Source organism: Lithobates pipiens, unplaced genomic scaffold, assembly GCF_037356315.1.
Source record: "Lithobates pipiens isolate NorthernLeopardFrog02 unplaced genomic scaffold, aLitPip1_a1.2 Scaffold_18, whole genome shotgun sequence".
Classification (NCBI taxonomy): Eukaryota; Metazoa; Chordata; class Amphibia; order Anura; family Ranidae; genus Lithobates; species Lithobates pipiens.
Genome location: NW_027507758.1, coordinates 576,786,746 through 576,810,012, shown reverse-complemented (window position 1 = coordinate 576,810,012; position 23,267 = coordinate 576,786,746). Strand labels below are relative to the sequence as shown.

The 23,267-nt window shown below is 45.7% G+C and overlaps 1 protein-coding gene across 1 annotated transcript in view; it reads right to left on the bottom strand.

Annotated features, from left to right (window-relative positions):
- The window catches only part of LOC143989068 (cytochrome P450 2B12-like), a 70,674-nt gene that overhangs the window by 9,250 nt on the left and 38,157 nt on the right, over positions 1 to 23,267 (bottom strand). The window contains exons 6-8 of the mRNA XM_077489080.1: positions 20,132 to 20,273; positions 13,831 to 14,015; positions 5,524 to 5,665 (exon numbers count right to left, since the gene is read on the bottom strand). Coding sequence (XP_077345206.1) covers positions 5,524 to 5,665; positions 13,831 to 14,015; positions 20,132 to 20,273 — 469 coding nt within the window. The remainder of the gene's footprint in view (positions 1 to 5,523; positions 5,666 to 13,830; positions 14,016 to 20,131; positions 20,274 to 23,267) is intronic.

Sequence of the window (23,267 nt, the reverse complement as noted above, 5' to 3'; positions counted from 1 at the left end):
CCTCTTCTATCGCCTGTGCTCATGAGTTGTGACACTTGCACTTACCATAAAAGAACGTTGGAACGGACTCCTTCCCCCCTACCTATTACTGGGTTTACCCAGGAGATATTTCCTGCCTTTTCGTAAGTTTTGCCTTGACTTGTATTGTAAGCTAAGCCTGTTTTGCTTATGCATGTTTGTACCTGCCTGTGTTATAACCTTAATAAAATCTTTATGGAAAAAAAAAAAAGATTTAATTTTGGTATCAATCTCCGCCTTCCTGCCCGGGTCGCTTAAAATAGATTCATTGAGGCGCCATCTCCTACCGAGTCGAGCCATTCCAGGGCGTCGGAAGGCTATCACCACCATAGAGTGGTCCGACCAGACTACGTCTTTAATGAAAGCTCTGTTTGTTAATGGAATGGTACGGGAGGTAACCCATATGTGATCTATTCTCGAGAAAGATTGGTGGGGACTGGAGAAATGGGTATAATCCCTCAGGGATGGATTCATTTCCCTCCAGATATCAATCAGCCCATGTTGGGAGATTAGTTTGGCTATGCGCAGACTTTGTTTAGTGGGTCGAACAAGGCGTTTACCCGGAGGACGTGCCTTATCCATGCCCGCGTCAAAGGCCGTATTCGAGTCACCCCCAAAAACTACAGTCCCCTCCAATAATGGTGACACAGTGTCTAGTAGATTCTTAAAGAAGGCATATTGACCTCTGTTGGGGGCGTAGTATGAAATGAATGAGTAGAGATGACCATCTAGCTCTCCAATCAATAGGAGAAATCTGCCTTCTGGATCTTTAAGTTCTGACTTGAGAGAGAATGTACATCTGTTGGAAATAAAAATACCCACCCCCTTTGTTTTATCATCTGCATTAGCCAGTGAGAAATTAGAGAATTTGGAATGGATAAAAGAAGGATGGTAGCGTTTAGGGAAATGGGTTTCTTGTAGGAGTGCTACATCGACTTTTTGGGAGTGAAAATGTTGAAACATTTTTCGACGTTTAGCCGGGGAGTTTAGGCCTTGGACATTGTGAGTAATAAGCTTAAGGGGAATTTTGTCTGGGTCAGTTACCGCCATCGAGCAGAGGAGCCTTCATTCAGCAGAGGTGCCCTCATTCTCCAGACGACTTCTAGGGGAAAGAAAGAGTAGAGAATGAGCAAGAAAAGGGGATAGAGAGGAGCAGAGAAGAGAAGAAGGGGGACAAACATGACCCCCGATGCGGGCGGAATAAAATACCACCTGCAAAAAAAAAAAAAAAAATCAAATACCTCCCCAATCTCAATCCCAAAGGGGATAAAGATAGAGAGTAATCCTGACCAGTGAAGGGTCAATACCGAGTTCACTAGGCAGGATGGGGTGCATGAGCACCGCCCTAGCAGGAAGGACCATCTAAGAATTTAAACAAAATGTAACTGTCAAAAAGGCCCCAGAACCAACGTTAACATTAGAAATCGTTTGAATCTCCCCAAAGACCAGGAGATGATAAAGAAAAACAAATCAGGAGAAGAAAAATACTTGAGTGTGGCAACATAAGATTGGTAAAAAAGGGTTAGCCAGTTCCCCCCAACACAGAGGGAGACCTTGAGTGCCGTTCCCACCTATATGGTGAGGTATATTCTAGGCGATTTCCCCGCTCAAGGTCCCCGAGAGGGGACTAGTATCCCCCCAAAGTCCCAAAACTTGTACTGCAGGCAGTTCATAGTGAGTCAAGGCGGGACGTTGTCCTTCGATTTCTTGTATCTTGCAGGTTTCCACATCGAGTTCAGTGGACTGGATGGACTGGAGGGAAGTTGCCTTTTAGCCGAGTGAGGAGAGGGCTCCTGTTGCATAGCGATTGGGTCGTGAGAGATGAGGCCGAGTCGTAGGAAAAGCTGTTCCCCTTCTGGAAGTGAACTAAAGGTGTAGGGTTTGCCATTGAATAACATCTTCAGTTGAAATGGAAAGAGCCACCAATATTTAATGTCCTTATTCATTAGAATTTGAAGTAGCGGTTTCAAGGTGCGTCTCTTTTGAATGGTGGAGGGAGATATATCAGCAAAGACTTGTAATTGGTGTCCCTGAAAGACGATCTTGGACAGGGATCTGGATTTCTTCATGACTGCTTCTTTCACTGTATAGTGGTGAGGCTTTACTACAATATCTCGAGGCAGGCCATCATCCCTGGGGGGCCTGAGGGCCCTGTGAGCCCTATCAAGCTCTAGATGGTGTTGTGGGGTGTCAGGGAGCAGATCTTTAATGAAGGCCTGTATTGTCTCAGGAACGTCCTTGTAGGATTCAGGGAGTCCCCTGACTCTAAAGTTGCACCTCCTATTTCTATTTTCAAGGTCATCTATTTTGGCATTGGCAGTATCCAGTTGTTCTTGTAAAACTTGTAAGCAAGCAGAGTTTTGATTTGTTCTGGAAATCGTCGCATCCAGGTTGGATTCAATAGTTTCAATGCGAGATCCGATGTTCTGGAGGTCTGCTTTGATGTCATTTGTGATTTTGGTAGCCGTATTTTGTAAGCCCCTGTCCAGAAGTTCTGCAAATTTAGCAAAGAGTTCAGTCACATTGATCGGCTGCAGTAGGCCCAGATCCCCAGGCTGTGTTAGATGTTGGGGCTGAGGGAGGTTGGCTCCCAAGGGTGGGGAATCCATGTCTGGGAATGATTGCTCCAGAAGGGACACTGTGGAGGCTGGGGAAGCCATTTCAGGATGATCGGTACTTGACTGTCGTTGCAGGGCAGAAGAGGGAGAGACTGCCAGCTGTGCCCCGGTCGTGTAAGCCGCGTCCGAGCGGTGAGGCCCGGCCGCCATTTTCGCCTCTGTCTGGGAAGAACGGGTCGTCTCGAGGTTTCTCCTGACAGCCCCGGAATACATTGGGGAGATCCCTGATGTATCTACTACTCAGCGGACGTGTTGTGGAGTGAGCGTTGGTTCTCTGGGCGCCGTTATCAGTCCTGAACCGCCAGGGCGGGACGGGGCTCCAGGTCTATGCGGCCATCTTCGGAGCTGCCGTGCATGCGCCCTCTGGAGACAGGGCTAGAAGATTGTAGGAGACTCCTCTCCCCCACCACACCAGCAGAGTGTGAAATGAGGAGTAGTAGGCCGTTGGGTGTAGCAAGATGGCTGACCTCAGTCAGCACAGGCCTGGATCAGGGCCAGGCCTGATGAAAGATGCAGTGTGGGGGTTCGGGAGGTGTTTGCTGTCCAGGGGGGGATCCTGCAGTCAGAGGGACTCTTTCCCTATTTTCGTTGGGTAGTGGTCCGGGCGCGATGCTCTTCCGCGGGTGTCCGCCGTAGGAAAGGCCGGGGATCCACAGGCCTTACTAGGCCTTACTAGGCCGGGCCCAGCCACGGCCTCCCCGTTCACCCCCGAGGCCCGAACGAGCCACCGGAGCGCACAGGGGGGGAAGATCAGAAGGGTTGGAGGGTGGATGATAGTCCCCTACCGCTCGATGCAGCTGAAATCCCGAAAATTCGTCAGGCCTCCGGTGCGGCAAGATGGCCGCCGCGAGCTCCCGGTGTCGACCGTCCCGCGGCCGAGTGGAGGGGTATGAGCTCCAAATATAGCCACCAGTCGCTGCAGGGCACTCCAGGGAGTAGTTGGCCTGAGATTCGGGCACCAGTCGGTGCTGATTAAGTGAGGATGGCGATGGATGGAGCTCGGAATACACGGAGCTCCCTCAGAAAGCGTCCACCGCCAAGCACTTCCGGTCACGCCCCTGAAGATGGATATCTTAGTAATGGCAGCAGCTGCTGCCACAACCGAGGTATCCATCTTTTGAGCCGGCGGTCCTGTCTATGATGGTTGTCTCTGCAGCGGATTCACCACAAGATCACCGTTCAGCAGCGAGAGAGGGACAACCAGCTCTCCACCTCACTCCCTCAGTCGCTTACCGGAGCCGTTGGCAGTGGCGGAGGGGAATCGGATTCTTATCGTGGCTGGGTATGGAGACGAGTGAGGGGAAGATGGCCCCCACCTGTCTCCATACCATAGCAGGGCGGAAGCTACTTCAAAACGTCAGCTCCGCCCATGCGTCTTAAAGAGCCTTTTTTTGCTGTCATTTTTTCAAATAACAATTTTTTTATTTTATTTATTGCATTTAAGTCCAAATATGAGATCTGAGAACTTTTTGACCCCAGATCTCATATTTAAGAGGACCTGTCATGCTTTTTTCTATTAGAAGGGATGTTTATATTCCTTGTAATAGCAATACAAGTGACCCAAATTTATTTTTTTATAAAACAGTGCACAAATGAATAAAATCAACTAAAATGAAATAAGAATTTTTTTTTTTTTAAACCACCCCGTCCCGATGAGCACAGAAGCAAACGCATACGCGAGTAGCTCCCGCATATGAAAACAGTGGTCAAACCACACATGTGAGGTATTGCCGCAATTGTTAGAGCGAGAGCAATAATTTTAGCCCTATAACTCCTCTGTAGTGCAAAACATGCAACCTGTAGAATTTTTTAAACATTGCCTATGGAGATTTTTAAGGGTAAAATTTTGACGCCATTCCATGAGCGGGTGCAATTTTGAAGCGTGACATGTTGGATATCAATTTACTCAGCCTAACATTATCTTTCACAATATAAAAAAAATTGGGCTAACTTTACTGTTTTCTTTTTTTTATTGAAAAAAGGGATTTTTTTCCAAAAAAAGTGCGCTTGTAAGCCCACGTACACACGGTCGGAGATTTTGCCAACCAAATCCGTCTGATTTTGCCCGCCGGATTTAGTCCGACGGATTGTGTCCGAAACTGTTGCATACACACGGTCGGGCCAAGTTGGCAAAAAATCCGATCTTTCAGAACGTGATGACGTAATTTCGTTATGATGGGACTACATTCAGGCTAGTAGCCAATAGCTTTGATGTAGGAATTTGATCTGAGCATGCGTGGCACTTGGTCCGATGAAAATGCTCTACACATGTTCGGATTAGGTCCGTCCGACCCAGTTGGTCGGGAAATATTTCCAACATGTTGGAAAATTGGGTCGGACGGAGATTCGGACGGAATCAGTCCGATGCATACCACACACAGTCGGATTATCCGACGACACGGTCCGATAAGACTCATTCCGACAGATTCTCCGACCGTGTGTACAAGGGCTAAGACCGCTGCGCAAATACGGTGTGAAAAAGTATTGCATTGACTGCCATTTTATCCTCTAGGGTGTTAGAACCCTCAAACTTTATACATTTTTTTTTCTAAGTAATTTTCTATCAAAAAAATTTGTTTTTTAACTTGTAAACACTGAAAAAGAGGCCTGGTCTTTAAGTGGGCGTTTATGCTATGGGTGTGGATATAAATTCTGGGATGTTTCAGAATCTCATTAGAAGCAGAGTAGTGGTTTGAGCAAGCTTCAAAAAAATCAACATTGCAGAACACGTCCAGGTGAAAATGTCTGGTACTATCTATCTTACACCAATACTTTCAACAAAATTGGGAATGTTCTAAAATATGAGCCTTCTTTGAAATGTGTGAACGTATCTTACTGATTGCTGACATGACGCAACATCAATAACCCGCTCCCGAAAGATTATTACCTAGTGAGAAAGGTATAAATGCATCATTCTTCTTAAAATTTCCTTCTGAATCAAGGAAATGTTCCGGATAAAACTCAGCTGGTTTTTCAAAGTAAGCTTTATCTCTAAGGGCAGAAGTCAGCATTGGGAAGACCATGGTCCCCTGTGGAAAAAAATAAATAGAAGTTAGAATTGGTTGTACTTTAGTGTTATTATGATGCTAAATATTTTTTGGAGCAAACCATTTTACATGCTTTTCAGATTTTTAACCGATAACATGTTCCCTACTAATCCCAACAGTAAAAAAGCCCCCCAAAAAAAACAGCAGGTTTAACCATTTTCTACTCAAAAAAAAAAAAAAAAACAGGAATAGGAGGAAAATAACTCATTCTCACCCTCTTAGCCCTTGTACACACGGTCGGAGATTCTGACGGAATGTGTCCAATCAGACCGTTTTGTCGGATATTCCGACTGTGTGTGATCTCCATCGGACTGTTTCCGTCGGAATATCTGACGGACCAACTTTTCCAACTTGCCGGTAAAATTTTCAGACAAAATGCTCTGATCGGACATGCTCCGATCATGTGTAGCCTACTCCGACGGACAAAGTGCCACGCATGCTCAGATCAAATTCCTAGACCAATGCTATTGGCTACTAGCGTGAACGTAGTCCCGTCGTAACAAAATAAAGTCATCACATTATGTACAATCGGATTTTCCGACAACTTTGTCCGACTGTGTGTATGCAACAGTTTCGGAGAAAATCCGTTGGACAAAATCCATCGGACAAAATCCAATGGATTTGGTTGTCAGAATGTCCGACCGTGTGTACAAGGGCTTATACATTTGACACTATGGGGATATTTCCTCTCTACTCTAGTGGCAACTCAAAAAATGTTGGATTTTTCCATCACTCTTTGGTTATTAAGGCAATTGGAGAGCACAGTAGACACAAGTAGCAATACAGTCTTGATTAAAGTTCTAAAACTCTACCATCAGAGGGAAGCTGGTGGTTGCGTTTAGAGATTTTAAGCTTAAAGGGTATGTGAACCCTGACAATTAATTTATATTTCTCTTTTGGTCTTTTTAAAATACCATTTATAGTGGTGTTATATTATTAGGTTAGTTGATAACTTTTGGTGTTCTCTACCAGACTCAAGGAATCTGGTATGTTAAGGAAAACTCGCAATTTTAGTTTTCATTCTTGCTGCGCTCCATTAAAAATGATCTTTTACAAATAAAAAAAAATTACACGTTTTAAACTGCTGGTAAATGATATTCATGCTTTTAATACACGACCTGTTCTACAGTGACAATGCCCATTTACTGTACGATATCTAAGAAGTTGCATACTGTTGCTCCTGCCAGAAATCTAGTGGGTGGGTCAGGAGTAGGGATGAGCCGAACACCCCCCGGTTCGGTTCGCACCAGAACTTTCGAACGGACCCCAAATTCGAACGAACATTAGAACCCCATTGAAGTCTATGGGACTCGAACGTTCGAAATGAAAAGTGCTAATTTTAACGGCTAATATGCAAGATACTGTCCTAAAAAGGGTTTGGGGACCTGGCTCCTGTCCCAGGGGACATGGGTCAATGCCTAAAATGTTTTTAAAAATGGCCGTTTGGGCGGGAGCACTGATTTTAATGACGATTAAAGTGAAAAAAAAAAGTGAAATATTGCTTTAAATATGGTGCCTGGGGGGTGTCTGTAGTATGCCTGTGAAGTGCCACGTGTTTCCCGTGTTTAGAACAGTCCCTGCACAAAATGACATTAAACGGAAATAACACCATTTAAAACTGCTTGCGGTTTTAATGTTATATCTGGTTCCTGCAATATGGTTGAAAATCATTGAGACAAATGGCATGGGTAGCCCTCCCTGCCCATTATCAGCCCCTTTAGGTCTTGTACGCATATTAAGGGGAACCCCGTACCCATATTAAAAAAAGGAAATGCGTGTGGCCCCCAGGCCCTATATACTCAGAACAGCAGTATACAGGCGGTGCAAACAAGACAGGGACTGTGTAGGTTTGTTGTGTTAAGTTGAATCTGTTTGTAATTTTCAACTGGTACATTTTTAAAGTGTAGCTCCAGTCAAAAAAACTATTTTTAAGCTTTTTGGAAAACATAGGGAAGGGTTATCACCCCTGTATAATTTGTTTTGTCGTCCATCTTTTTTCATCTCACTTGCTGTTGTCTCCTTCCGTTTGCAAGTAGGAGATGTTTGTAAATTGGATGTTTGAAAGTAGGGGCCTGCCCTATATGCTCTGCAGAAATGGCGGAACAAGGTGTTGGTTTTGCCACAACATTGTAAGCCCTCAAAGTGACTCTTGGTGGGCGCTGGAGTGCCCTGCTGTGAACGATTATATCAAGAATTGTAATTACATGCCATTGTTGAACAATGGTAGAAAAATTGACCTTTGGTGGTTGTGGTGCTGGTGCCACAACACTATAAGTCCTCACCGTTACTCTGGGTGGGCACAGGAAGGGGCCCTCCTGTGAAATATTATATCAAGAATTGTAATTACATGCCCCTGCTGAACAGGGGCAGAAAAATTGGGCCTTAGGCACTGGTGCTGGTGCCACCACACTGCAACCTCTGCCATATACTCTAGTTTTATTGCAGGAATTAGCCCTGCTGCAAAGCATTGCATCAAAAATTGTACTTAAACGCCCCTGTTAAACAGGGGCAGAAAAATTGGGCCTTAGGCACTGGTGCTGGTGCCCCCACACTGCAACCTCTGCCATATACTCTAGTTTTATTGCAGGAATTAGCCCTGCTGCAAAGCATTGCATCAAAAATTGTAATTAAACGCCCCTGTTAAACAGGGGCAGAAAAATTGGGCCTTAGGCACTGGTGCTGGTGCCACCACACTGCAACCTCTGCCATATACTCTAGTTTTATTGCAGGAATTAGCCCTGCTGCAAAGCATTGCATCAAAAATTGTACTTAAACGCCCCTGTTAAACAGGGGCAGAAAAATTGGGCCTTAGGCACTGGTGCTGGTGCCACCACACTGCAACCTCTGCCATATACTCTAGTTTTAATGCAGGAATTAGCCCTGCTGCAAAGCATTGCATCAAAAATTGTAATTAAATGCCCCTGTTAAACAGGGGCAGAAAAATTGGGCCTTAGGCACTGGTGCTGGTGCCACCACACTGCAACCTCTCCCATATACTCTTGTTTGATTGCAGGAATTAGCCCTGCTGCAAAGCATTGCATCAAAAATTGTACTTAAACACCCCTGTTAAACAGGGGCAGAAAAATTGGGCTGATGGCATCAACCAGAACCAGAAATGTTCTTCCAACATATCAGTGGAGGAGGAAGAGGATAGACAATCAACATAACAGGACAGTCACTCAGCATCAGCATAGGCAGTCTTGAAGGGATGTGGTATTTCAAAAAAAATTATTCGGTTACATCAGCTTCAGGTGCTTGGTAGCTGTGGGTGATCCAAGACTGATTCATCTTGATGACGGTCAGTCGATCAACTGATTCGGTGGACAGGCGCACCCTGTGATCGGTAACAAAGCCACCAGCAGCACTGAAGATGCGTTCCGAAAGAACACTGGATGCAGGACAGGCCAGTAGCTCAATTGCATACTGTGCAAGCTCTGGCCAGAGATCCATCCTCAAGACCCAGTAAGCCAGAGGATTTTCGGTGGGAAAGGTGTCCAAGTCTGACCTTGCCCCTAGGTATTCCTGCACCATGTAAATCAGACGCTGGCGATGGGTGCTGGAACCGATCATACCTTGGGGCTGCGGACTAAAAAATTGTCTGAAAGCATCAGTCAGACGGCCACCTTCTCCACTGCTCCTTCTGACCGATGCCTCAGCAACACGTTGTCCAGGACCAGGAGTTTGTAACCTCCCAGTCTCTGGGAACGCGTTGCACAGACCTTTCTGCAAGGCCTCCCGGAGATGCCTCATCCTCTGCTCCCTCTGCGATGGCAAGATAAGGTCGGCAACCTTACCCTTGTACCGTGGATCAAGGAGAGTGGCCAGCCAGTAATGGTCCCTCTCCTTGATCCAAAGAATACGAGGATCCTTCCGCAGGCTTTGCAGGATCAGGGAGGCCATGCAGCGTAGGTTAGCTGAGGCATTCGGTCCGGAGTCCTCTGGGTCACTAAGGACAACATGATCCGCAGCTACCTCCTCCCAGCCACGTACAAGTCCACGTGTTTCTTGGGACTGTAAATCATCCCTACAAGACTGCTGCTGCTGCTGCTGCTGATGCTGATGCTGAGTGCCAGCCTCCACCTCCATGCTGACACAATCATCCTCCTCCTCCTCTTCCTCCTCCTCATCCTCTTCCTGTGTGATGGGTGGCACAGCAGGAACACTGTCTGGATAAAGGGGGCCTTGAGAGGCAAGGAAGTCCTCCTCTTCCTGCCTCTGTTATGCCTCAAGTGCCCTGTCCATTATTCCACGCAGCGTATGCTCCAAGAGGTGGACAAGAGGTACAGTGTCACTGATGCATGCACTGTCACTGCTCACCATCCTTGTGGCCTCCTCAAACGGTGACAGGACAGTGTATGCATCCCTGATCATGCCCCACTGGCGTGGTGAGAAAAAACCGAGCTCCCCTGACCCTGTCCTGGTGCCGTAGTCGCACAGGTACTCATTGATGGCCCTCTTCTGCATGTGCAGCCGCTGCAGCATGGCCAATGTTGAGTTCCATCTGGTGGGCATGTCACATATAAGGCGGTTCTTGGGCAGGTTCAACTCCTTTTGGAGCTCAGCCAGCCGAGCACAGGCATTAAATGATCGGCGGAAATGCACACAGACTTTCCTGGCCTGCTTCAGGACATCCTGTAAGCCGGGGTACCTGCCCAAGAACCGCTGCACCACCAGGTTAAGGACGTGAGCTACACAGGGCACATGGGTCAGTTGTCCCTGTCGGAGGGCGGAGAGGAGGTTGGTGCCATTGTCGCAAACCACCATTCCTGGCTTAAGCTGGCTTGGCGTCAACCACCTCTCGGCCTGCCCCTGCAGAGCTGACAAAACATCCGCCCCAGTGTGGCTCCTGTCCCCCAAACAAACCAGCGCAAGCACGGCATGGCATCGTTTTGCCTGCGTACTTGCGTAGCCCCTGGAACGCCTACGGAGCACCGCTGGTTCTGAGGACAGAGCACTGGAAGAGGCCATGGAGGAAGAAGAAGAGGAGGGGGTGGAGGAGAGAGGTGTGTCACAACCAATAGTAGCATTTTGGAGGCGTGGTGGCGGAACAAACTCCAACACTACTGCACCTTGTCCTGCATCCTTCCCAGCTGCCAGAAGAGTGACCCAATGGGCCGTGAAAGACAGGTAACGTCCCTGTCCATGCCTGCTGGACCATGAGTCAGCGGTCCAGCGAGGCAAGGACATTGCCTTCCACATGCCGGTAGAGAGCCGGAATCGCCTTCCGTGAGAAAAAGTGGCGTTTGGGGACCTGCCACTGAGGAACTGCACATTGTACAAACTCACGGAAGGGGGCAGAGTCTACCAACTGAAAAGGCAGCAGTTGAAGTGCTAGCAATTTTGCCAAGCTAGCATTCAACCGCTGGGCATGTGGATGGCTGGGAGTGAACTTCTTTCGCCGGTCCAGCAGCTGGGGCAGGGACATTTGCCTGCTATAATCGGACGTGGGTGTACCGCTAGCAGAGTTCCTGGAAGCACTTGGCTGTGACACACCTAATTCTACACCTTCATTCCTCTCAGAGCAGGTTTCAGAGAGGACTGAAGGTCTAGTGGGGTTGGAGATGCCAGCTGATGAGGAGCAAGGAGAGGTCCGCTTTGTTCTTTGGTGTGGGTCTTTGAGGTACGCTTGCCAACGAGCTGCATGGCAGGTCAACATATGTCTGGTCAAGCATGTGGTGCCCAAGCGGCTGATGTTTTGGCCACGTAAGATACGCTTGAGACATATGTTGCAAATAGCAGCGGTGCGATCTGATGCACTCGTCTCAAAAAAGGCCCACACCAAAAAACTTTTAGAATAACGCGCAGAGGCAGCGCTCTGCACAGGCGGAGCTCTGCGGTGTGATTCAGTCGGTGTGCTGCCCCTAAGCTGGCCCCCGGAGGGCATCCTGCCTCGTTGGACATGTGCCTCCTCCTCCTCCTCCTCCTCCTCCTCCTCCTCCTCCCTCCTTCCAGGCACCCACGTGGAGTCAGTGCCCTCATCATCCCCTCCCTCTTCATCGCTGTAGCAAACCTGGCAGTATGCTGCAGCTTGTGGAACATGACTGCCAGATTGCTGTCCTTCTTGAGCATCCCCTCTCTCTGCGCTCACGCTACTGCCTTCCTCTAGCTGAGTGTCATCATCAGAGCCCACAAAACACTGGGCATCCTCCTGGTGCATGTACCCAACACTGTGCTCAAAGAGTTCAGGAGACTCCTCAGGAGGACGTGGTGGGTCTAGGGAAGGAGTCACTGATGATGACATTGAGAGGAGGGAAGACGATGCGTTGGCAGCTGCTTTGCTACTACCCTGAGACTGGGTGAGAGAGGATGAGGAGGATGAAGAGGGCTTGGTCATCCACTCTACCAAGTCGTTGGCATGTTGCGGTTCAACATGTCCAGCTGCCGAAAAGAAGGACAAGCATGTCCCATGGCCACGTGCTGATGACAATGCACCGCGTCCACGACCAGCACTGTTGTCTCTAGACACAGAGCCTGCTTGCCCTCTTTTATCGGCTTGCGCCTGTCTGCCTCTCCTTGCTGGCCTTCCAGACATGGTAATGGCCTGAAGGGAGTTGGGTAAAACAGCAGTTGGGTAGTGTATATTGTGCTGGAGGCACAAAACACCCACTAACTCCTGCAGATGCCTTTATTATAGAACACCAGAGATAAAGGGGTATATACAGATGTATACTGTGCTGTGCTGGAGGCACACACAACTTCCAATAACTCCTGCAGATGGCAAGTGGGCTCAAATAGAGAACAGCTATGTAGGTGGATATAGCGGTATGTACTGGGTACAGAGCACGCAGACAGCACGCACTATCTCCTAACACTACTGACTGCAAGCTCTATTATAAAAGATAGATCACTACTACTAGCTATATAGGTGAGGTGAATATAGCGGTGTATACTGCGGTCAGGGCACGCAGACAATAACCAGAGAACACCAGAGATAAAGGGGTATATACAGATGTATACTGTGCTGTGCTGGAGGCACACACAACTTCCAATAACTCCTGCAGATGGCAAGTGGGCTCAAATAGAGAACAGCTATGTAGGTGGATATAGCGGTATGTACTGGGTACAGAGCACGCAGACAGCACGCACTATCTCCTAACACTACTGACTGCAAGCTCTATTATAAAAGATAGATCACTAGCTATATAGGTGAGGTGAATATAGCGGTGTATACTGCGGTCAGGGCACGCAGACAACAACCACTACACAACAGCAAGATAGAAAATCGGCCGAAAACGATCGGTGTGTACTGTGTTGAATGGTACACAGAACACCCACTGCTTCAGACGCCAACACACTACACGAGGCCGCCGCGATGGCGGCCTTATATAGTGTGGGGCGTGCACTACACAGCCTGAGCTATGATTGGCCACAGGCATCCTACGTACGTTCGACTCGAACACGAAGCTCATCCCTAGTCAGGAGTGGGCATTCCTAGGCCGACTGCATTTGCATGCAGACCACCATAGATGAAACCTACGTGTAATTATGAGCCTCCATGATTGAAAAAACTGAAATCTAAAAAATGAAAGGGACAGTAACGCGGAAGGCTAGATGAAGCTGAATGTCCTACAGACAGAAAATAAGGCAGGTTCTCTCTGACTTACTGCTGTTACAAATGCACACCATGAGAAGCTCAAAGTGTGCAATGACATTTTTTGACCTGACTTGTTTGACTATAATATGCTAACAAGTCTGACTTGTCCTGACCTTGACTCTTTATCTACTATTGGATATCCTTTACTAGTGATGGCGAACCTTGGCACCCCAGATGTTTTACAACTGCATTTCCCATGATGCTCAACTACACTGCAGAACGCATGAACATCATGGAAAATGTAGTTCCAAAACATCTGGGGTGCCAAGGTTCGCCACCACTGTCCTATACAGTCCTCAGCTTGTTGAGCTCAATATCCAAGAGCAAAATTTGGAACTGATCTACATACATGACCATGGACATCTGTCATTCGCCTGGATTCTGGTCAATCTATGGTTAAAGCTCTGATTTATCCTACTAACTTGTTCTCCTGTCATGCTCCTGTGTACTGGCAGTATTCGTGGAGGAGTACTAAAAGGGGCCCATAATCCATTTTCCTGGACAAAGAAACCCATGCCTTTTCAGTACTGTACACAATGTATTTTATACTCACTTGTGGAATGTAGTACCCTCTAAATATGACATCGTTAGCAGTTTCATGTGGGATGTTCAGAGGTACAACATTAGCAAACCTCTGGATTTCATGAATGACGGCATTGGTATACGGAAGCTGCTTCCTGTGCTCAGTTTGGGGTTTAGTTGATCCGATCACTCTGTCAATCTCATTTTGAACTTTTTCTGTCCAAAAAAAGTCAGCAAAATGTATAGTTAGCACTGAAAAACTGCTCACATTAAAGAAAAAAAAAATTATATATATATATATATATATATATATATATATATATATATATATATATATACACACACACAATATATATATATATATATTGTGTGTGTGTATATATATTTACATACACACTGTATACCGTATATAGCTGCTTCAGTGTGACCCAGTCATGGTGAACCTTGGCACCCCAGATGTTCCGGAACTGCATTTCCCATGATGCTCACCTACACTGCAGAGTGCCAGAGCATCATGCGAAATGTAGTTCCAAAACATCTGGGGTGCCAAGGTTCACCATCACTGGTGTAACCGCATCACCATTTTATAGTGTTCCTGTTATTGCAGCGTTTTGCAGTTAGGAACCTGGAAGTGATCACATGTGAGTGCTTCTCTATTCTTAATTTAACCACTGACCTCTGGAAGGCTTTACCCTCTTCATGACTAAGTATCTATTCAGTCAGCACTGTGCTACTTTAACTGGTAATTGTACTGTACCCAAATTCAATTTATATCCTTTTTTCGAGGCCCTAAAATGCGAGGAGAGTACAAATACCCCTCAAAAGACACATTTTTTGCAAAGTAGACAGCCCCAGGTATTTAGTAGGAGGCATGGTAAGTTTTTTTTTTTTTTTTTTTTAATGTGCATACTGTCACCAGTGCAGTACAGAATCATCGTAAAACAACAAGAGGGCGTACCAACCTTGTGCATTACTCAAGTGGGATTTATTGAAATATAAAAGAAGGAAATATACTCACAAACAAGTGAATAATAAAGGCATATCAAAGTCCAAAACAACTGGACTTAGAGCAACCAGGCCCCCTAGACCATGTGCAGCACGCTGGAGAACCTTCCAGATGGCTATACAGATGGGAATACAAAATCATCATATGACTGGTGTGGCGGAGATCAGGGATACTGACTGGTGACAGTATGTAAAACAAATATTTAACTTTTTTTTTTTTACTTTTTTAACCACTTGCATACTGGGCACTTAAACCCCCCTCTTGCCCAGACCAATTTTGAGCTTTCAGCGCTGACGCACTTTGAATGACAACTGCGTGGTCATACAACACTGTACCCAAATTAAATATTTATATATTTAAATAGATCTTTCTTTTGGTGGTATTTAATCACAGCTGGGATTCTTTTTTTGTGCTAAACAAACAAAAATTTTGAAAAAAAATAAATGTTCCTTAATAGTTTGTTATAAAATTTTGCAAACAGGTAATTTTTCCTCCTTCATTGATATGCGTTGATGAGGCAGCGCTGGTGGGCACAGATAAGGTGGCACTGATGGGCACAGATAAGATGGGTGGCACTGATACATGGCACTGGGCTCTGTTAGGTGGTACTGATGTGCAGCACTGTTGAGGCACTGATGGGTGGTGCTGGTGGGCACTGGTAGGTGGCACTGTTGCCTATCCAGCGAGTCTCATAGGCTCGCTGATCGCAGAGCACGCTGTGTGCACCCTGTAGGGGGCGCGCAGGCTGCTCGGGCACCGGAAGACGTCAGTGGACATACTCCCGGCAAAGCAGGTCTGCGCTTACACCCCCTTCCTACCCAGGCCATTTTTCAGCTTTCAGAGCTGTAGCACTTTGACAATTGCACGGTCATGCTGCACAAACACATTTTTTATCATTTTCTTCACACAAATAGAGCTTTCTTTTGGTGGTATTTAATCACTGCTGTTTTTTTTTTTTACAAAAAAAAAAGACCAACATTTTTGAAGAAAAACATTTTTTACTTTTTCTTTTCTGTCAGTAAATTTTGTAAGTAAGTAATTTTTCACCTTCACTGATGTGCGTGATGAGGCGGCACTGATGGACGCTGATATGCTGAACTGTGGGTCATTGATGAGTTGGCACTTATGGGCACTGATTAGGCGGCACTGATGAGGAGGCACTTTGAGGAGGCCGCACTTATGGGCACTGAAAGGTGTCACTGTTAGGCGGCACTGGCATTGATGGGGGGCACTGATGGGCATTACTTATGGGCACTGATTGACAGCAGTGATGGGCATTGATGACAGCACTGATAGGTGGCACTGATTGCCAGCTCTGACTGGCATTGCTAATGGGCACTGATTGGTGGCACTTGTGGGCAGTGATTTCTGCCACTGGTGGGCACTGTTTTGCAATATTAAATCAGGGCACTGATGATCAGTGCCCTGATTACATTTCTAAATGTCCCCCTGTGTGGGGATGCCGCTGATCGTCTCTCCTCATCGCACACTCTGTCAGTGTGAGGTGAGGAGTGTCGATTACCAGCACTTCCTTGTTTACATGTGATTGGACACAGCCGATCACATGGTTAAAGAGCCGTGGACGTGGCTCTTTCCACACATGGCGCGTCCGCGATCTGCACATTTCGAGACTGTGGCCGTTCTGGGACGATGTAATATGACAGCTTTGACAAAGCTTTGCCCAGTCAGGGCACAGAATTCACAGTGCATTGCAGGGCATCCAGTGGGTTAAGCACCTGACGAACATTCTGCAAATTCAGGTGTTCCCCATTCGCCCAACCTTAATGGCTCATTGAGAGGCTGAGCCAGGTGCTAGTCCAGGCATCTCGGTGTATCCTGACCATATGGTCATGATTTTCCTCAGCCTGGACCGGCTCTGTGAGATCAGCCGACAGCCAGCTTCAGCCCGCTGTTAGCTGAAAACGGGTAACAGGAGTGCTGAATGAACTGCACTTCTGTAATCCACAGGTACAGCCAAGCATGCTGGGTGTTCAATGTGCCCCTGTGCCTTTTAAGGAAGGATGGGCTCCTTCCAATCCATCTGCCTTCAACTATCTCATCACAATCCATGTGCTTCCACTGTGGAGCCTCTTATAAGTTAGAGGTAGGGTCTACAGATCACAGGGGCCTGTAGCTTATACATGTATTTGCAAATTCGTTTTTTTGAGAACTATTTTATCCTGTCCTTAGTTGGCCTCTGCTCCACTGTGCTCTGCTCCCCGTATCTTCCCAACGGGGGTCACCCCAATGGAGGGTGTCTCAGTTTCTGCCGTCTTTGTTGTCAAGGGTTGATTTTGAGTGAGTCACGAGACCTTTTTGTAACATTCCAAATGTTAATATTTTTAAAAATAAATAAATATTTTTTTGCTATTGTGATGTAATTTGAATATGTAACATATTGATATATTGTCTAAAGAAATTTTTCTTTATATACTAGATATTGTAGGTGACGCCTCCTGATGAAGCGGCAATTAGCCACGAAACCGGTCGAGGAATACGTTCACTTTATAGGATTATGTTCCCCCCCTATGTGGGGTCTTCCACAATTATTGTAAACCCTATTACTATGTAGGACTCATGTCTGATTTATATGTTTTTGTCCTTTAACATTTATTAAATTTGTAAAAAAAATTGTAAAAAAAGGAATTTAAATTTTATCACTCATGATTATTTCAGTTGGGTACCGTAATAGTCCCTCTTATCTTGCTCACTGGTAATTTCTGGATTAAAACCCTTTATGAGCTTCTTGTCCTGTCTTTGTGCAACTAACTCATACTGTTAGACAGATTAATCTGGTTGGTCGCAGGCTGGTTGGTAAGTAGCACTTGGAATTTTCCAAGAATTTTTCCTTGGCTTTTGTTTGATATGCGTTGGATAGCAACAGGGTCTGGTGTCATATTTCTGGAGTTTCTCTGCCAATGCTACTGCATTTATGGGTAACAGTGTGTTGGTATTAGCCAGAGTTTGAATTGGATCTGTCATAAATCCTTTACATATCTGTTTCCTATTCCCAAAGATCACCCAGGCTAATCCTTGCAATTGTAAAAGGGTTTGTTTACAACCGAGCATTTGCTTTCCTGGGGGGCGGTATTGAATGCCATTTCAGCTCTTGGATCCAGGCCATCTGTTACTATAATGCAAACTTGAAATTTGTCAAAAGTCTAGATGGATGGCAATGGGGTTGGGTTTGAATGGTGTATGATCAAAGTATAAAAGGCTGAGCAAGGAAGAGAAATAGCCCCTTCCCCTTTGGATCGTGGCAATGGCCTTCTCTTGGTCATCTGAGCCTAGCTTATGCTACAACGCCTCATGGAGAGCCTTGTGATAAGTATCTTTGATATTCTTTTATTATATGTTCTGATGGTAAGCTTTGTGATAATGTAATGTCTTTTAATACTTTATGTTAGCTTTCCTAATTTCTTGGGACATAAGATATTGTTTTTACTAGCAGCAGTGTGTGTTTTCATAACTAACTTTATATCAGTGTGCCTAGCAGGGTTTATAAATTAGCTAACTATGGGAATAGACAAGTTAATAGTAGTTTGTATATGTTCTTCACCTTCCAATGCTCCTTGCTGCAAAGGACAGTCATAGATGAGGGCAGTGGCACATTTTTTTGTGTACAGCCAACAAGCTTTGGCTATACTTCTCCTTTAAGGAGGAAATCTGTGAACAAAAGCTTGCTGGTCTCCTACTGCTCTCCATTTGGACACCTGTCATAGAGGCCAAGGTGGGAGTGGAAGGTAGGGATAGTATTACATTCATATACATGTAGAAGTAATCAGGTGGCTTCATAAGCCTCATAAATAAATTCTACATGAAATCTGACAGTACAGTAAAAAAATTAAACAAACTCTCAGATGCTATAAAAAGTGAGTTTATGTGCCTTTACTGATGCCACAAAAGTTAAAGCAGTGGAAGCACTGAAAGTATCAAAACAACCTTGTCCTAAGTGTAGTATAGGCGCTGCAATCAATGGCCATCTACTAAAAATGCTTGTTTCCTGAATGTGTCTGGTCTCTATTTTTGAGTCACACACCTGAAATATGCATGTGTGTGTGTGTGTGTGTGTGTGTGTGTGTGTGTGTGTGTGTGTGTGTGTGTGTGTGTGTGTGTGTGTGTGTGTGTGTGTGTGTATATTTTGTATAATAACCTCTTTTGGGTTATTTATTTAGAAAAAAACAAAGTTGCTTAATGGAGGGTAGAGGGTTAGGGTTAGGAGTTCAGGCACTTAAATTGCAAGGTGAAAGTATTAAGAGAATCCAGAGAATAAAACTGTTCCACAACTGGATTCAACAACCCCCTGATAGACCTCCTCTCACTAGGCCTAGCAGCCGGTGGGATGCTCGGTAAAGTCTCTGCCACAGACTTGTGAGATACACTTGAGCGTTACTGAGGGATGTGGATAAATTTAAAGAACTGACATACGGTACCAGTATCTCTCAGCCGATCCGGCGATACCGTATGAGTGTTGATCCATGTTGCATCCTTCAACTAAGTCTCCAGGCTCCTTCAGAGAAACCAGCCTTACGCACGGTCTTCTCTTGAAAGAGTCCTCCCCTGGGTTTCTTCAGTTGCTGGGCCTCTCCCTTCTGATGAGACAGCACCGGACCATCCCTGGATCAGTAGGCCCCGAAATTCACTCGGGTCTATCCCTTTAATTGTGTCACCCTGGGCCAGCCAGCCCTGAGACACAGGATGCATAGTTTTGCACCACAGGCCAGGAGGGCCATGGGGCTGGGTCAGGAGGACCACCAGAACCAAACAGACAGAAAGTAATCCCCCGCCTCATGGCTTTGGTACCTTAAATACCACCCCCCCCCAGAATGCACAGCAACAAAACACTCCCACTGGGCTGGCTCCAAGAGATAAGTGGCATTCAATGCATCCAGCTAGACTGCGTCTCTACTCTTGCGGTGACAGCGACACCTGCGGTCAATGAGAACCTAGTGCAACCCAGCTGGACTGGTACTGAAACCAGAAATTTAGAGAAATAATCCCGAAAACCCAACTGTGGCTTCAGACAACTTAACTTTACAAAAACAATAGCTAGCGCCTGCTCGTCAGGAGCCAGCGATATATATATATATATATATATATATATATATATATATATATATATATATATATATATATATATATATAGAATACAAAGCTCAGAGTCATTTCAGAAGGAATGGTTGGTGATTGCTGCCTCTATCATTTTCTCAAGACAAGTTTCCTTTAAACCACAGAATTTGTGAAATGTGAAAGCAGGAGTAAAACATTTACTTGTTTTAGGAAAAATAATATTATAACTTAACATATCTTAAATTTTTATTCTTACGTTGTATTTTTGGGTGTTTGATCATTAGTAGGAGGCCCCATCGCAGGGTGGCGGATGTTGTCTCTATTCCAGCACCAAAAAGATCGCTCACCAGCATGGTTAATGTTTCGTCGTTGAAGTACGAAGTCTGATCTGGTTTTGCCTGCACGACAAAAAAGGAGGATGGAACATGAATGGGGAAAAAAAAAATTGGTATCCTATCTAAAAGTCAATATCTCATCTCACTGTCCTAGTTAGGGCTATATTTACCAAAAAAGCCCTCACTGGCCAGTGCCTATGGCAGCAGGATTAGCAGGGACATCAAGGAACCTAAACACTTACAAATGATGGCGGTTCTCTCTATTTTGTTTCTTTGAATTTCTAGATTTTTGTGGTTAAAACAGAGTTCCACCCAAAAAAACTTCCGCTTTAAAGGAGGTGACCCCTTGACATGCCACATTTGGCATGTCATTTTTTTTGAGGGGGGGGGGGGGGGTGGATACACTGTATTTAGTGGCCGCAGAGAGGAGAGGGAGACGAGTGGGGTGATGAGTGTGGCTTTGTTAGCTTCACTGCACCGTGGGATAGGTAAGTATTTGATTATTAAAAGTCAGCAGCTGCAGTATTTGTAGCTGCTGACTTTTAATTTTTGTTTTTTTAAGCAGAACTCCACTTTAAGTTCAGCATCGAAACTGTAGGGGAAAGGGGTGCAGAGGATAATGAAAAGTCATGACTCCCAGGAGTTCTTTAACCGCTTGCTGACCGCCTCACGCTGATATACATGGGCAGAAGGGCTGGTACAGGCAAACTAACGTACTCGTACGTTGCGCTTTAAGAGGCGGCCTTCGGGCGCTCGGGTGCCCGCGGCAAGCTCCAGGAGTTGGGTCGCGGATACGCGCAATTGTGTCACGGAGAGGAAGAATGGGGAGATGCTAATGTAAACAAGCATCTCCCCGTTCTGCCTGGTGACAGTGTCACTAATCTCTGCTCCCTGTGATCGGGAGCAGAGATCAGTGATGTGTCACACATAGCCACGCCCCCCATAAGTAGAAACACTCCCCAGGGCACACTTAACCCGCACACTAGGGGTTAATCCCCTCACTGCCAGTATCATTTACACAGGAATCAGTGCATTTGTATAGCACTGTTTGCTATATAAATGACAATAGTCCCAAAAATGGTCCCAAGTCATGATAAAAATCGCTGATTGCTGTCTTTACTAGTAAAAAAATATATATATTAATAAAAATGCCATAAAACTATCCCCTATTTTATAAACGCTATAACTTTTGCGCAAACCAATCAATAAATGCTTATTGCGATTTTTTTTTTTTTTTTTTTTACCAAAAATATGTAGAAGAATACGTATAGGCCTAAACTGAGGAGAAAAAAATATTTTTGGGGATATTTATTATAGCAAAATATAAAAAATAATGTGTTTTTTTTTTTTTTTTCAAAATTGTCGCTTTTTTTGTTTATAGCGCAAAAAATAAAAACTGCAGGGGTGATCAAATACCACAAAAAGAAAGCTCTATTTGCGAATTTGCAATTTCCTCTCAAATTTGGGCTGAAATCTGACCTGAAATGGTGAACGGGGACGCACCGGACACCTGCTGTAAGCCGCATGCGAAGACAGTGTGAACCCAGCCTATGGGATTTATTACAGGAAAAGTATGGCCAAAGCTTTTAGCCCTACTTCTCCTGTAGAACTAAGTGCACTCCTGTGACTCATATTCAGCAGACAGAAAGATAACGCCTGCTATTGGCTGATGTCTGGATCCACCCAGATGCATGGACCGGCAGCTGTCTCAGCCAGACCACAGTGCTTTGTAGGAGCTGGAGGGGTAGAGCAAAGAGCCAGTAAATGACATTCACTGCTCTCTGCTACCTGAAGACTGAGAACTGAGTAGTGGCAGCACATGCATTGTGGGCACACGGGCACCACACCCCCCATCCCTGCTGCTGCCTCCCTATCCATGTGCCCGGCCCCTGTCAGGACGCTAGACGCATGGACTCCTATGGCGGAGGCAGGAGGGGATGTATTTTTTTAAGCACCTGATTAGAGCCAGAGGCTCTAATAGGCTTCAAAAAAGGGTGGGCTTGGGGGGCAGAGTGCACCCTGATCCCACCCAATTGTGTGACCATTCTGACGGAATTCCGCTCAAGCTGTCTTGCCTACACCCGGTGACACAATTCTAACCACCAAGAATGTGGTGATGACATACAACACGTACGATGGGACCAGGGGGGGACTGACAACTCATGGGGCCCCCGGGCAATAGAAGATTATGGGGCCACACAGTATACACACATAGTATACAATCACACAGTATACACATACATGTTTTTATTGGCTGAGAAGGTACTGGAGAGGGGGGGCAGCTATAATCTTGGGATTTTTAGACCAAAAGGATGTCGGTAAGGGACATTTCAGAGACAGATGTAAAAAAAAAAAAAAAAAAGACTTTTACATACTGTTCCTGGTTTTACTGAGGCTGGCAACCCTGATGGGGTCCCCTAGAGGCCTGGGGCCCTTGGGCAGTGCCCGTGTGGCCCAATGGTCAGTCCGCCCCTGGACGGGACTAGAAAAAGGAAGTTCAATACCTAGTAGCCAATAGCTTCCATCTCCTAGTTGAATCTGAGTATGCGTGAGTTTTTTCACGTCGGAATTGCATACACATGAACGGAATTTCTGATAGAAAGCTTTTTCCATCGGGACAATTGAGAAAATGTGCTCAAATTTTTGCTGGCGGCAATTCAGTCAGCTAAATTCCGATGAAGCATACACACGGTCGCATTTTCGAATGAAAAGCTCGGTCTTTGGTCTTCTTTCTGGCCGAAATTCCGATCATGTGTACGTGGCATAAGACCTACTTTTACCAGCTGTTTTTTTTTCTTCTTCATGTACTGTAAAAGCGCTAAAACTGCTATTGCTACTAAAACACTAATACAAGCTGGCACAAAAATGCTATTATGAGCATTTTTCCTCCAGTAAATTTTCTAACAATTTTTTATAAAATTATAAAAACGCTAGTGTGCATGCAGCCTTAGGGGGCGATCAAGGGGTTAACTGTGTGGTCCCTGGGTGTGTTCTAACTGTGTGGGGTGGGCTTACTGGGACACCAGAGATTGCTGTTTCCAATCACTAAGAACAGAA